This window comes from Cnephaeus nilssonii, assembly GCF_951640355.1.
Source record: "Cnephaeus nilssonii genome assembly, chromosome: 4".
Taxonomy (NCBI): Eukaryota; Metazoa; Chordata; class Mammalia; order Chiroptera; family Vespertilionidae; genus Cnephaeus; species Cnephaeus nilssonii.
The window spans coordinates 98,995,860-99,010,559 of record NC_137075.1 but is presented as its reverse complement, the minus strand read 5'-3'; the positions used below and the strand labels follow the sequence as shown (position 1 = coordinate 99,010,559).

General features: G+C 43.2%; 1 protein-coding gene across 3 annotated transcripts in view; it reads left to right on the top strand.

The window, feature by feature from the left end:
* The window catches only part of EFCAB11 (EF-hand calcium binding domain 11), a 138,729-nt gene extending 124,741 nt beyond the window's left edge, over window positions 1–13,988 (top strand). For 2 of the 3 annotated variants that reach the window (XM_079767932.1, XM_079767927.1), the window contains one exon: window positions 4,260–4,446. In XM_079767932.1, the coding sequence (XP_079624058.1) occupies window positions 4,260–4,335 (76 nt within the window). In that variant the 3' untranslated portion in view covers window positions 4,336–4,446. Of the gene's footprint in view, window positions 1–4,259; window positions 4,447–13,862 lie in introns of those variants that run through there. The other variant, XM_079767926.1, reaches the window with a different exon arrangement.
* Window positions 13,989–14,700: the final 712 nt, after the last annotated feature.

Sequence of the window (14,700 nt, the reverse complement as noted above, 5' to 3'; positions counted from 1 at the left end):
AGAAAATGTATTTTAACAGATATGAAAACTGTCAGAACTCAGCTGAATAGACCGAGTCTACTCCTGCCTGAAATTCCATGAATCCCAGGGTCATCCGAGGTCTTCCTATGCCTCCAAGGCTTGATAGAATTGCCAGGAACCCCCATTCCACACCCTGTGGGATTTTAAAGTACCTCCAAGATTTTTTAATTTTTTTTTGCAAAGTTCTGGACAGCTTTTGGCTCTGAATTCTTATCTCTCTTAATTCATTCAATGGATAGATCATCTTACCATTCCCCACTTGCTTCTCTTGCACTCTTCTGCGCCCACTCAGACCAAACTCATCATCTGACTCAAATAGATACCCCCAACACACCATCCCCCTTTAGAGTGTCTGCCTGTTGCACCCCTTGGCAAAGATGGGGAGAGGTGAAGTAATACAAACAACTGCAGGTAACTCAAGGACTTCTGATCACTGCACCACTGGGGATTTTTTCGTGGTCCAGTTCTACTTGTACAGTATCCTAGCCTCCACCTACATTTCTCTTGGTAGCCCCCTCTTCCTGCACCCTCTTATTTTGCTTGTCATCCCCTTCCACCCAGATGGTCCTAGGAGGTCTGTACCGATTACAGAGCAGTTCAGCTCTCTTGAATGACTACTTCCAAAATCAATTCTGGATCTTCCTTTTGCATCTCAAAAAACAAGCAAACCAGCCTTGGCTGGTTTGGCTTAGTGGGTAGAGCATCAGCCTGTGGACTGAAGGGTCCTGGGTTTGATTCCAGTCAAGGGTACATGCCCGGATTGTGGGCTTGATCCCCAGTAGGGGGCATGCAGGAGGCATTCTCTCTCATCATTGATGTTTCTCCCTCTCCCTCTCCTTTCCTCTCTGAAACCAATAAAAATATATTTTAAACAAACAAAACAAAAAAAAAACCCAAGCAAACCAGAAAGTCTTTCATTTAATTGGATCTACATTTCTAAAAGCAGTTATTATCGATAACCATTTATATTTCTCTCACACATCTATATAAGCTTTGTTAACTCCTTTGAAAAGCCAGTTCTGAAATATAAGCTTGTTTATATGTCTACAATTGACACTTGAACTGCAGGAGTCCACTTATACATGGATTATTTTCAATAAATACTTCAAATGTAATTTCTCTTTCTTAGGATTTTCATAATACCATTTTCTCTTCTCTCGCTTACTTTATTCTAAGGGTACCGTGTATAGTACATAGAACATACAGAATCTGTGTTAACTGACTGTTTATGTTCCGGTCAGTAGGAGGCTGTTAGTAGTTAAGTTTGGGGGGAGTCAGGTTACATGCAACATTTTTGACTGTCTGTGGGGGAGTCAGCCCCTAACACCAGCATTGTTCAAGGGCCACCTTACCTATATCCACATGTCTGGTGAGAGCGCATCCAGGTGCCTGGACTGAAGTGCTCAGATTTCACCTGCCGGCAGGATTCTCCCTGTTCTGCCTTGGCGTCCAATTTCCTGCTCTTTGTCTCTAAACCGTCCAGCCTGCCCCTCAGTGGGGTCCCTTCCGTCCGGTGCTGTCCTCTGCAGCCTCATTCCCCAGAGCTCACCCCGGCCTTGGTCTCTCTTGTGCCTCGTCTGGGTTTGTATAATGCGGTTGGGCATAGACCATAACTGCCATTGCTTTTAGGACCCTAGGGGGCCTCGTCGGTGTGTATTATCTCTCTGGCCAGTCAAGACAGTGGTGATATACTCTTTCCTTAACCCCCCAGTACCTCCTGGAGGGTAGTTAGGTATTCCATCATGTTGTCCATTGTTTGCTCCAATTCATTCGTCCCACAAGTCCATTCATTGCTTTGCACTAAGAGGTGGGGACTCGGGGGGGGGGGGGGGGGGCGGGGTGTGAATGAGGGAAAGTTCTGGCCATGGTAGAGTTTCCTTCTGGTCGGGTGAGGGGTGGTAGGCTGGTTTCCTGCTGAATACACACTCTCATTTCATAACCTGAATACACTCCTTTTAGGGCTGAATGCTGCAAACGGAAGCAATAAAACTTTTCTACCCAGCGCCGTTATCTCCACCTCCTCCCCAAGCCACCGATTCCACCCGCCGGCCACATCTGTTCTTCCTTCGCACCGTGCTTGAGTGTGGGTGCCGTGAATCCTTCCTTCGTTGCAATAATTCCGTCTGCGATGCACAACAGTATATTTTAGCTTTTAAAATGATAGCTCTCAAATGCGAATTTCCTCTTCACACTCCCTGAAGCAACCAGATCTGCTCATATAAATGTGCGATGAGGAAGAAAAGTTGGAAGGCAGGAAAGTATTTTACCATGTCTCCTTCTAAATATAAACATAATGTTCCTCCATTCATTACATAAATAAAATGCCACTCCACACCTTATGAATAAACCTTTCCATTTTAGCACCTCTGTGCCCATTTTAGGATGGGAAGCTTTGGCAAGGACAGCAAAAAAAAATAAAAAGAAGTGAATGCTATTTCAGTGAAGGCCGTTTGCTGAGAAAATCAGGCAAAGGGATTCCCTTTTTCTACAAGCATGCAGTGTCTCCATAAGTGAATAAACACACCAAAAAATATTATCAGAAGCCATTTATTCTGAACATTACTTTTCTCCGTTATCCACTTAACTCACCCTCTGAGATGTAGAATTCAACCATACCAGTTCAGAGCGGAAAGAAGAAAAAAAAAAAGGCCATTTATCTAATCCAATTCCTGGAGGAAAAAAATACTTAGGCAATATTAAGAATCTTCAATTATCTAATTTAATACAAGCGATGGTTTCTGTTCTGTAGTCAGTAACATGTGATACTGATTACTTCTAATCCCTTAGAAGAGATCTGACATTCTGCTTTTGGTCCTGTATAGCATGAAATTGTCATGTATATTTTACCAAAAGAAGTAACAAGAATAATGGCCTCCACAGTCTGCAATCATTTTATACTAACACTGCAACATGGTTTTGCCCTGGGGCAGAGAAGTGGGGGTTTTCTCTACTTCAAAAGAATGAAAAATTATCATCGCTCCATCCAGGACCATTAAAGACTTCAGAGACTTTGGCATGAAATATTCAGAAAGTTTATTTTAGAATTCAATATTTTAAAAGCCTGCTTTAAAACGGTTCCGCTGATTAGTGGCTCTGTTACTTGGGCCAGTCTTGGTTTTAAAAAGCTCTGTGTCATGGTGGAAACCATTTGTTGTTTCAACGGAATATAATTTCCATAAGTCATGTAAAGCTTTGTTTTAGAATGCCCCCCAAAGAGGAATTGTGACCACCACTCATCAGTTATCCTTTCAAACGCTCTGTTTAAATAAACATTACTTTTCCTGGTAAGGGTCGAATGTGTGGCATAGGCAGCAATCATGTTCTTCTGCCATGTGGTAACCTACCCACGTGGGTGCCAGTCCCCTGCTCCCTGTTTGGGTGGCAATCCTGTCTCAGGGGTGCACAGAGCCAACCCTACTAAGGCCACCCACCCCCTCGGACTGCCAGCCAGAGGCTCACATCCTCACTGCTCTTTACAGGAGCCAGAAAAGGTGCTGGGGTGTTGGTGAGGATTTAGCAGAGCTCACGAGGCCACGAATGAAGCCAGTGAGAACTTCAGGAGCTAGTGTGAGCCCCGTGGAGACTGCGGTACAACCACTTCTCTCCTGAACGTCCTATTCACGTAGGGAGGCAACATGCAGTAGTGTGTAGAGCCCTGGTGTTGGAATTTAATGATCCTGATTTGATTTCCAAGCCTGCCACTCACCAGCAGTGTGATCTTGTGAAACTTATTAAGCTCTTGAAGCTCGATGTTTCTATCTGTAAAAGGGACCCCTCCTAGCATCGGTGCACAGATTCAATGAGAGAAGGAACGTAAAGGCAATGTGAGGCACGATGTCAATCATTGTTCCCTTCATTACTATTCCCCAAATGTTCTGACCTCTTATTGGTTTATTCCTCATTTCTGTTGGGTAATGCATATATGTTTTATCGATATATCACAGAAAGAATTTGCAAAATGACTGGAAGAACCATCAGTCCTGCTTTTCTTACATAACCTGTGGGTTGGCTTCATTCCATGCAGTGTGTAGAATATATTATTTCAGTAGGTTTTCGTAAATACCTTTCTCTTTCCATCCCACTTATCAATGTAAGCGAAAAACTGGGCATCAACCTTAGCCTTCAAGTAAATGAATAGGTGCCTCTCCCATAAACATACAAAGACCTATCCTGAGGTGCCCCTGATGCACACGTGGGGCGAAAGAAACCTGTGAGTAACTTCTTGTTTCATTTCCCAGGGAAGTAGACCGAGACTCAGATGGCCATGTCAGCTTTAAAGACTTCGAATATGCCATGAACTACGGACAGAAGTGAAGCCTGATGCTGTGAGCAGCTCTCGGCAACTTCCGGGGAGACCAGTAGACTGTCGTGTATTTAAATGTCAGCATTCACTCTGCATACTTGCGATTAAACTCTTCCTCGCGGTTTTCAGATGCTGATCATTGGTAGTGTCTCCGAATCCTAGAGGTGGTCATTACAGTCATTACAGGTAGTTTCCTGCATGTGGCTAGCTTCCCTGAGTCAGGCTCTGCCACTGGGGAGGCCCCCACCCCCTCCTCTTCACTCTCAACCCCCCACTCCGCAACCCTCCACTCCTCTACTAGTCCTTGCCACGCCACCTGGGCTCCCTGATTCTCATCAGTTCCTAATTTCAGGAGAACAGCCGCTTTCTCCTGCCAATGGGCCGGTTTCCTTCATGCCTTCAATTTGGTTGAACAAAAATAGCACCTACTTGTACTGTGTGCTCATTAGGTTCGGAGTAATGAGCAAGGTGCTGGGAATGCAAAGCCTTAAGACTTCTCTATGATAATGTATCCAGAGTCAAAGGCATCAAAAAATGCCCCCAGGGCACTGGCTGTGCAAGACAGACACAGGTGAGTCTTCTCCAGCTGTACACGGAGGAAGCACAGAGTGGAGTAAAGATATTGGGGAAGGACTTGTTGCAGAACCCTCTATGCTGGGCCAGTTATTACTAAACTGCAACAAAAACTGTGACACTGGTCCTAACCAGTTTGGTTCAGTGGATAGAGCGTCGGTCTGTGGACTGAAGGGCCTCAGGTTCGATTCCCGTCAAGGGCATGTACCTTGGTTGCGGGCACATCCCCAGTGAAGGGTGTGCAGGAGGCAGCTGATCGATGTTTCTCTCTCATCGATGTTTAACTCTCTATCCCTCTCCCTTCCTCTCTGTAAAAAAAAAAAATCAATAAAATATATATATATATTTTTTTAAATATATTTTATTGATTTTCCACAGACAGGAAAGGAGAGGGACAGAGAGCTAGAAACATCGATGAGAGAGAAACATCGACCAGCTGCCTCTTGCACACCCCTACCGGGGATGTGCCCACAACCAATGTACATGCCCTTGACCGGAATCGAAACTGGGACCTTTCAGCCCGCAGACCGACGCTCTATCCACTGAGCCAAACCGGTTTCGGCAATAAAATATATTTTTAAAAACACACAAAAACCGGTGATACTGGACATTCAGCATTTATTTAAAATAGATACCGGCATCAATATTAATACTTTATCTCTAGATGTTCAGAATTCCTAACATTAACAACCTGAGGAAAATATCTAATGTAATTCCAATTATAAAAGTATTAAATATTTAAAGATGGATAAAAATGTAAATTTGTAAAATAGAACCATTAAGTAAGCATCATTCTAACACAAATTATTAGCAGATAAACTTAGTAAAAATAAGGTCTTAAGTGGTGATAAATCAGAGGAGCCTAAAGAAACATAATGAAATGTAATTTGGTATTCTGGATGGGATCCTGGAATAAAAAAGGACATCAGGGAAACACTAATAGAGTATGGACTTTAGTTAATAATATTGTATCAGCAGTGGCTCATTAGTTGTGACTAATATGTCATACTCATATAAAAGGTTAATGATAGGGGAAATTGGCTGAGGTGTTTATGGGAACTCTACCATCTTCAAAAATTTTCTATAAATCTCAAGCTATTCCTGCTAATGGGGCCAGGATGGTATAATGTGTGTTTTAGTTCAGATTGTTCTGGCTGGTGGAAAGCCCTTTCTGACTTTCAGTAGAGTTTTGTTCAGCAAGTATTTTCATCATAAATTGAATCATTGAGTCGTTGATCCTTATCTTCATACATAAGTCATGCTGATTTTCAATTTTTTAAATATCAAAGTTGGAGTAATACACCATCAAGTGCCAGTATGTCAGTCATTGCCAGCACACCAAAACCTCCTATTGCAAGCACTATGTTGGACCTCATTTCTCCCAGGAAACGTGACAAGAGAAAGGGAGGGGTCACTTTCTCCAGTTGAAATGGGAGGTTGGAGGCCAGGCTGTGAATAGCTATTGGATAACTCCCTTGATGTTAGATTAGCCCAGGCTCCCAGAAACCTTCTCACAGTAGCTTAGACCAGCGGTCGCCAACTGGTGGTCTGTGAGGTCCGAAAGGTTGGCGACCGCTGGCTTAGACATAGAGAGAATGTACTGGAAAGTGGTGGGCCGGTCTGTAGAGTCTAACAGGGTGGACAATGGCACAGCTGGTGTCCAGGATAACTAGGACTAGCACCCCTGACTCCGTCTCTGTGCCATAGTCACCATCAGCCTCCCACCATTCTAAATCGCACCTGACCTGGGATCTGTCCAGTCCCAAGTTCAAAGACCACAGAAACAGGCTCAGTTGGCCCCTGAAACAGTCAACTCTGGTTCCCCAAGAGTAGACATGGCCAATGGGTGCTCACCAAGGTCCACGGAGGGCTGCCTGGTCCTGGGGGAAGTTGATAAGAGCTGGGCAGTTGTTCGGTTTTCTTTCTTAGCAGAAAACAATATGGCTGGCACCTGATCTAGGAAGGAGAGCACCCCTAGGATTTACTGCTGAGGAGGACCCAAGCTTTCAGAGCACAGACCAGAAAGAAAGAGGGGAGGTGAGAAGCTGCTCATGCCACCTTCCCCTCCTTATCACTCCGTCAAGCCCAATCCTTATGCCCATCCTGTAAGCTTTTCCCTCAGCTTCTCCCCCAGGCCCCAGTCCCTGCCCTGTCTGTGCAGCATGACCTTGTGGGTCTGCCCTTAGTTGGATGGCTCAAGGGTGGGCATCTATGCAAGTTGGTCAACTCATTCTCTTCCTTTGGAAGACATTAGGAATGAAAGTGAGATGGCAGGGCTCCTCTATGAGTGGCTGAGGGAGTGGGTATGACTCAGAGCGACGTTTTCCACCACGTGGCCAGGAATCTGAGACAGCTGATCTGTGATGGAGGCAGGAAATGAAATAGACACCAAGAGGGGAATAAGAAAGAAGCTGCAGAAACCCTATGGTGCTTGATTTCTAGTTAAAGCTTGTGTGCAAAGTCCAGTCATAACCCTTAGGTCCTGTGAGGTAACCTTGTCTCCTTCCCATAAATCTTTCTGCTCAAGCCAGCTGGAGTTGCTGCTGTTATTTGAAACCAAGAGAATCCGAACTATTAGGAGCCAAGGATAGAGTCCTAGGTAACATCAACATTTACTGGGCAGCAAAGAAAAGAGCCTCTAAGGAGACTGAGGAGTCACTGAAGATGGAAGAGGAAGCTGTTGCTACTTCTCTCCCCAGTGCCCCAGCCTGAACCTGCCCTCCACTACAATCAGCTCCAGTCTTCCTCTGTGGCCACGGCTCTCAAAGAGGTCACCAGTGACCCACTAAAGGTCAAACCCACCAGCCCTTCTCAGACCCCGTCACACTTGTCCCTTCTGGATTTTTCTCTCTTTAGCCTCCATAACATTGGCCTTTTGTGGTATTTCTATGTCCATTTTCTCCCACTATCTTTTCCTGTTTCCTCTCCTACAACCATCCTGAAAGTGTTAGTATTCTCCATGGTCCTGTAGTTGGCCAATCTTCTGGATCAACACCTTCTCCAACCAAGGCTGATTTCATCCCAGGACTTCAGCTGTCACCTTCCCGAGTATGATGCCACAAACAAATCTCTCCTTTAGTCTTGACCTCTGCTCAACCCCAAACCTGTTTTTTGTTTTTATTTTTGAGCCTGGAGCATCTTGTAGTGCCAGAAAGTGAGGAAGTACTTAAAAACAAACAAACAAAAACCCTATGTTGGTAGGACATATGTCAAAGGGACATGAGAACCAACAGAAAGAGCTCCTGGTGACCAAAGCTGAAACAATTTGAGCAACAAAATATAGTATTGGATTATTACCCAAAGTCTAAAATAAATATCTATGAGTCCATACTGATTCCAATAAATCGTCGAATAACTAAGTAAATGGAAGAGTAGAGATAAATCTCAACTTACAGAAGAATTCCGAGTCGTTTATGTAGGTGCCCTGCCCTCAAAGAGTAAGCGTAGCTCCCTTTTCCGTCAGTGTGGACTGCGTAAGGTGACCTTCTTCCCAAGAGTGCAGTGCAGAGGGCAGGACAGTAACAGTGAGAAAACCTGACAGTCACCACCTCAGCCAGGTGATCAAGGTCAATATCAATAGTGATAAGTCATGTTGACACTATGCACCTTTATGTAGGTGATGAAAATGACACTTTACCCCTCTGGTTCTCCTGCCCAAAACCAACAATCCCAGCCTAATCAGAGAAAAACATCCGACAAATCACAACTCAGACACATTTCACAAAATACCTGGCCAATCCTCCTCACAACTGTCCAGGTCATCAAAAAACAAGGAAAATCAGAGAAACTATCCCAGCCAGGAGGAGTCTAAGGACCCAGGATGACTAACTGTAATGTGAGAGCCAGAACAGGATCCTAGAACAGTAAAAAGACATTTGGTAAAAAAAACACAGGAAATCTGAATAAAGTATGGACTTCAGTTAATAATGATGTATCAATATATTTCATTAATTATGATCAATGTACCATACTAACATAAGATGTTAATATTAGGGAAAACTGGGTGTGAGGTGTACGGGAACTCTGTATTCACATTTTTTTTCTGTAAATCTAAAACTGTTCTAAAATTAAAAGTTTATTATTTTTTTAATTTTAGATCTTTATGATGGAAATCCTATCCCTTTCCACTATTTATGTTTTAAAATAATGATATAGGATACATTTGTTTATTAGCAAAAAACTTTAATGACCAACGTTTTATGGCACCTTTATAGGACTCTCAACTCTCAATGATGACCCACTGGGAAGTACGTTCACAGCCTTTCCTATGATTTGGGCTGGTTTCTGACAAAGAAGAGACCTCATGTAGTTTAAAGCATTTGCTTTTGAATGGCATTTGGAGAACCTTAAAAAAAAAAAAACACACAAAAAGTCTCCATAGGATGAGTAAGTTCTGGGGACCTAAGAGGCAGCATGGTGACTATATCTAACTATATACTTGAAAGGTTCTAAGAGCGTCAATCCTAAATGTTCTCACCCTAAAAATAAAAAAGGTTATTATGTGAAGTGAGGTTCTAAGAGTGTCAATCTTAAATGTTCTCACCCTAAAAATAAAAAAGGTTATTATGTGAAGTGATGGAGGTGTTAACAAACCTTATTGAGGTAATCATTTTGCAATGCATACGTGAATCAAGTCATCAAGTGTGCACCTTAAACTTACAATGTTATATGTCAGTTATATCTCAGTAAAGCTAGGGGAGGTGCCTGTTAAATGATGGAACGTGTACGCTCTGCAGTCACGGCAGCTTGGCCTCAGCGTGGCACTGTGTCCTAGCCACCATAGCCAGCACGGTCACCGTGAGACTATTCAGGGACAAGTTTGGTTTTACCAAGTTTATATTTTATTCATTAAAGTTATAATGGTGTTTTAGTCTGTTCCAGCTGCTATGACAAAAATACCATAGACTGGGTGGTTTATAAATAATAGGCAGACATTTCCCACAGTTCCGAGGGCTGTGAGTCTGAGATGATGGCATTGGCAGGTCTGGTGTCTGGTGGTTGCCTGCTTCTTCATGGATGCCAGTGTTCTCACTGTCACCTCACAGGCAGTCAAGGAAGCTCTCTTGGGCCTCTCTTATAAAGGCACTAATGCCATTCACATAGGCTCTGCCCTCAGGATGCAATCACCCTCTAAGGGCCCCACCTCCTGGATTGCAACATAAGCATTTTAAGGGGGACACAAACATTCAGACCAGAGCAAATGGTAAATAAGCCTAGTTCTTCCGTAAGCTTTCATCTCATATGCAGATCATATTCTTATATTTATGCCATGAAATTTTATTAATCACTTTAAGGTGACTAAGGCTTTTATAATTCGATTCTAAGTTCCTTAAGTTTTAACTGCATGTATAAATAATGTATTCAGTCATCTTTTCTTGATTGGTCTTTCTAGGGGCTTATCAATTTTATTAATCTTTTAATTTTTGGGCTTGTTGCTCTTCTTTACTTTTGGATTCATTATTTCTGCCCTTATTATCATTTCCTTTATCTTTTGCTTTTCTTATCTCTAGCTATGTGAGAGGCTAAGATCATTGATTTTCAGCCTCTATTCCAATACTTATATTTATAGCTATAAATTTCCTCTAAACACTGCTTTGGCTGCATCTCACAAGTTTTAATATGCCTTATCTTCACTATTATCTTCAAAATATCTTCTAATTTCTTTTTTGATGCATAGGCTATTCAAAACTGAATTGTTAAGTTAAAAACTTTTTTTCCTTCCAGTTTCATTATTGAATGCTAGCTAATTCCTTGAATGTTTTTGATTCTCCAATGAAAAATACATCTTCCCATGTATTACATTGTTATATTTAATTAAAATCTACAATCTGATATTTCTTAATTCTCTTAAATGTTCCAACACTACTTTTAAACTTAGATTTCAACATCAAATCATAACCCTAGAGCAACTTGTATTTTAAATTGTTCACCAGTCTGGAGAGAGGAACCAAGATGGTGGCATAGGTAAACACCTGAACTTGCTGTCTTGCACAACCACATCAAAACTACAACTAAAAGAAAAAACAGATATCATCCAGAACCATGGGAAGGCTGGCTGAGAGGAAGTTCTACAACAAGAAGGAAAGAGAAAAGTGCATCTAGACTGGTAGGAGGTGCAGAGGTGTGGAAGAGTGAAGGTACAGAGGCGCGTGCGGAAACGGGCTGGCAACTGAGGACGCTGTGGTCTTTTTCAATCGGGAGGGAGATACAAACTCCCAACTGCTCTGAATTCCAGTACCAGGCCAGACTCTGGGGACCCAGACTCATAAGGGGAGAAACTGGACTGTCTGGCATCGGGCCAGAACACAAGGGTGGCTTTCTCTCAGAGGTGGTCGCAGCGTTCATTGTTCCTGCACGGTGCCATGGGACACAGAGACCCGGGGGGCCACTTTGGGGCAGGGCTGATGGGAAGCCATTGCTGTTTGCTCTGCCCTGGTGATTCCCTGAGACACCGCACCACCCAATTTACAACCCCACCCAAGCTGAACGCAGAGGCGTTTGCATATGAATGGTCTGGCCTTTTGCAACCTAACCTTACAAACCAGCTGGGTCAAAGAACCCCAGAGCTTCCAAAAGTCGGCCTAAGGCTCATCAACAGCCTGCATTGCTTCACAGCTGCGCCTCATCTGGGCACCTCCAAACCCCAAACTAAGAGGAGGAAACTGCAGATCTCTCTGTAGTTCCTGCTGGATGGCCTCAGGCAGGGGTCGACTTACCACCTCCTTGGAGATCCAAGAGCCAGTGCACCCAGTGGTCAAAGGAGACCACACCAGATTACAACTCTTCAGATCCATAAGAGACACACTCAAGGGGCAGACTCAGTGAGCACCAAAGCCCCACTGATGCAAGTCCTGCCCCATAAGGGTGTCTCCAACACAGCAGTTCTCCCATTGTAGACACAGCTGGTCCTCACAGCCAATTGGTCTGGAGGTCAATTCCGCCCAGTGTATTCAACAGCAATCAAGGCTTACCTACAACAAGACTGTGCACACAACCCACAAAGGGGTGTACCAACAGCGTCCACCTCAGGTGACTGGGGAGGCTGAGCCACTGGGCCCTATAGGACACCTAGCACAAAGCCATCCTATCAACACAGGGAAGCAGCCAAAATGCGGAGACAAAGAAACATGTCACAAATGAAAGAAATGGAGGAACACAAACTACAGGATAAGGTTACTAAACCACAGTTATAAGATTACTAAAGAATCTTCTAGAAACCTCCAAGAAATTTAGTGAGATCCTCAAGGATATGAAAAAGGACCAATTAGAAATTAATCATACACTGACTGAAATAAAGAATAATATACAGAGATCCAACAGCAGACTAGAGAATCCCAAGAATCAAGTCAAAGATTTGAAATTCGAAGAAGCAAAAAACACCCAACTGGAAAACCAAAAAGAAAAAAGAATCCAAAAATATGAGATAGTGTAAGGAGCCTCTGGGACAACTTCAAGAGTACCAACATCTGAATTATAGGGGTACCAGAAGAAGAGAGAGAGCAAGATATTGAAAACCTATTTGAAGAAATAATGACAGAAAACTTCCCAACCTGGTGAAAGAAATAGACTTACAAGTCCAGGAAGCACAGAGAACCCCAAACAAAAGGAATCCAAAGAGGACCACACCAAGACACATCATAATTAAAATGCCAAGGGCAAAAGACAAAGAGAGAATCTTATAAGCAGCAAGAGAAAAACAGTTAGTTACCTACAAGGGAGCACCCATACGATTGTCAACTGATTTCTCAACAGAAACTATGCAGGCCAGAAGGGAGTGGCAAGAAATATTCAAAGTGATGAATAGCAAGAACCTACAACCAAGATTACTCTACCTAGCAAAGCTATCATTTAGAATTGAAGGTCAGATAAAGAGCTTCACAGATAAGAACAAGCTAAAGGAGTTCATCACCGCCAAACTAATATTATATGAAATGCTGAAGGGTATTCTTTAAGAAGAGGAAGAAGAAGAAAAAGGTAAAGATAAAAATTATGAACAACAAAGTAACAACAAATACATATCTATCAACAAGTGAATCTAAAAATCGAGTGAAAAAAATATGATGAACAGAATAAACTGGTGAATATAATAGAATCAGGGGCATAGAAAGGGAGTGGACTGACAATTCTCAGGGGAAAGGGTGTGTGGGGGGTGCGGGGAGAGACTGGACAAAAATCGAATACCTATGGACTAGGACAATGGGGGGTAAGGACATGGGGTGGGGTGGGAACTGGGTAGAGGGGAGCTATGGGGAGAAAAAAGAGGAACAACTGTAATAATCTGAACAATAAAGACTTATTTTAAAAAAATAAATTGTTCACCAGTCAAAAACTGCTAGCCAATGTGGTCGCCACCAGCATGTGTGACTATTTAAACTTAATTCTTAACTGATCAAAAAATTACATTAAAAATTCAGTTTCTCACTGCAAAGCCATATTCAATAGCCATATTATGAGTGTCCAGCAGCTATATGTGATTGGCAGCTACCATATTGAACATTGCCCAGTAAAACATTTCCATCCTTGAACAAAGTTCTATTGGACAGTGCTCTCTGGACATCCTACAGGGTGCTGGCCAACCTTTAGATTGGCTGCTGTATGGCCCTGATCCTGGTCCAATCGGGTGACAAAGTAATGTGGCACCAGCATGGTGATTTATGCAAACATTACCCCATACAAGGGAGTTATTGTAAGAACCTCTTAGAAAGGGATTGAGGGGAGGGACAAATATTCTGAGGCAAACTCCTGGTCACCCTTCAAGGCCCCATACCACCGCCACCTCCTGTGTGGCTACTCTCCCAACTCCTTTAGGAGATTAGTCCTACTCTCTTCTGGACTCCTGCACCGATCTCTTCAGAGTTCTCCCGTGTTGTAGCACGATGGGTACATTTCCATATCTATCTCCAAATCTAGCTTATGAGCTTTCCGAAGCCAGACACTATTGTCCTTTTTATCTTTGTGTCTTTAGTGGCTGGCACCGTGCCTGGAGCATGACAGTTCTGCGTAGATTGACGAATGAGAGGGAACTTCCTCTGAGAGGCAGTGTGGTATGGAGCTAAGAATCAGAAGATCTGACTTCTACTCTCTACTCAGGCCCTACCTCCTATGCTCTTCAACAAGCCACTTGTCTGAGGCCTCAATTTCCTCTTCCTTATCAATGTCCATGAGGAGGTAGACTTAGGTGAGGTTGCTCATTGCCTGTTACACATAAATGTGATATGAGCAAAGGGTGCCATGCCAAGGAATCTTGAGAAATACTGGGTTAAAGATTATAAATGTGGTTTGTTTTTTTACTGTTAAGAGTTCACAGAACCTTTAAAATGCTAAAGTCCATTATGGCATTCCAAGAAATGTACAGAGTTTCTTAGACTTATTTGATGGGCCATAGAACTGTGTGTGTGTGTGTGTGTGTGTGTGTGTGTGTGTGTGTGTGTGTGTAAAGAGAGCCATCTCTTAAAAAACCAATGTTCCATGGATCATTCCTTGGGAAAAGGTGGATTAGCTAACCTCAATGGGATCTTCCAGGCCTACGTTGTTTTGACTTTATGAAGGTGCTGCCCAGTCTTCCCATCCCTGGCGCCTGACTTGGATAGTTGTGACTATGAACCTGTGGAGTCACACTCCCTCCTCCCTGGCTTCCTCTTCTCTCCTTGCACCCCTGCCTCACCCAAGAGACGGAATTGGAGCAACTCTACTTGAAAGGCCTGTCAGCAGGGAAGGGGCTGGGGCACACACATGTACCGTTGGACGTCTGATAGTTGAGGTCATGTCAGTGCTAATCTGAAAGAGCAGCTGCTTTGAAAATT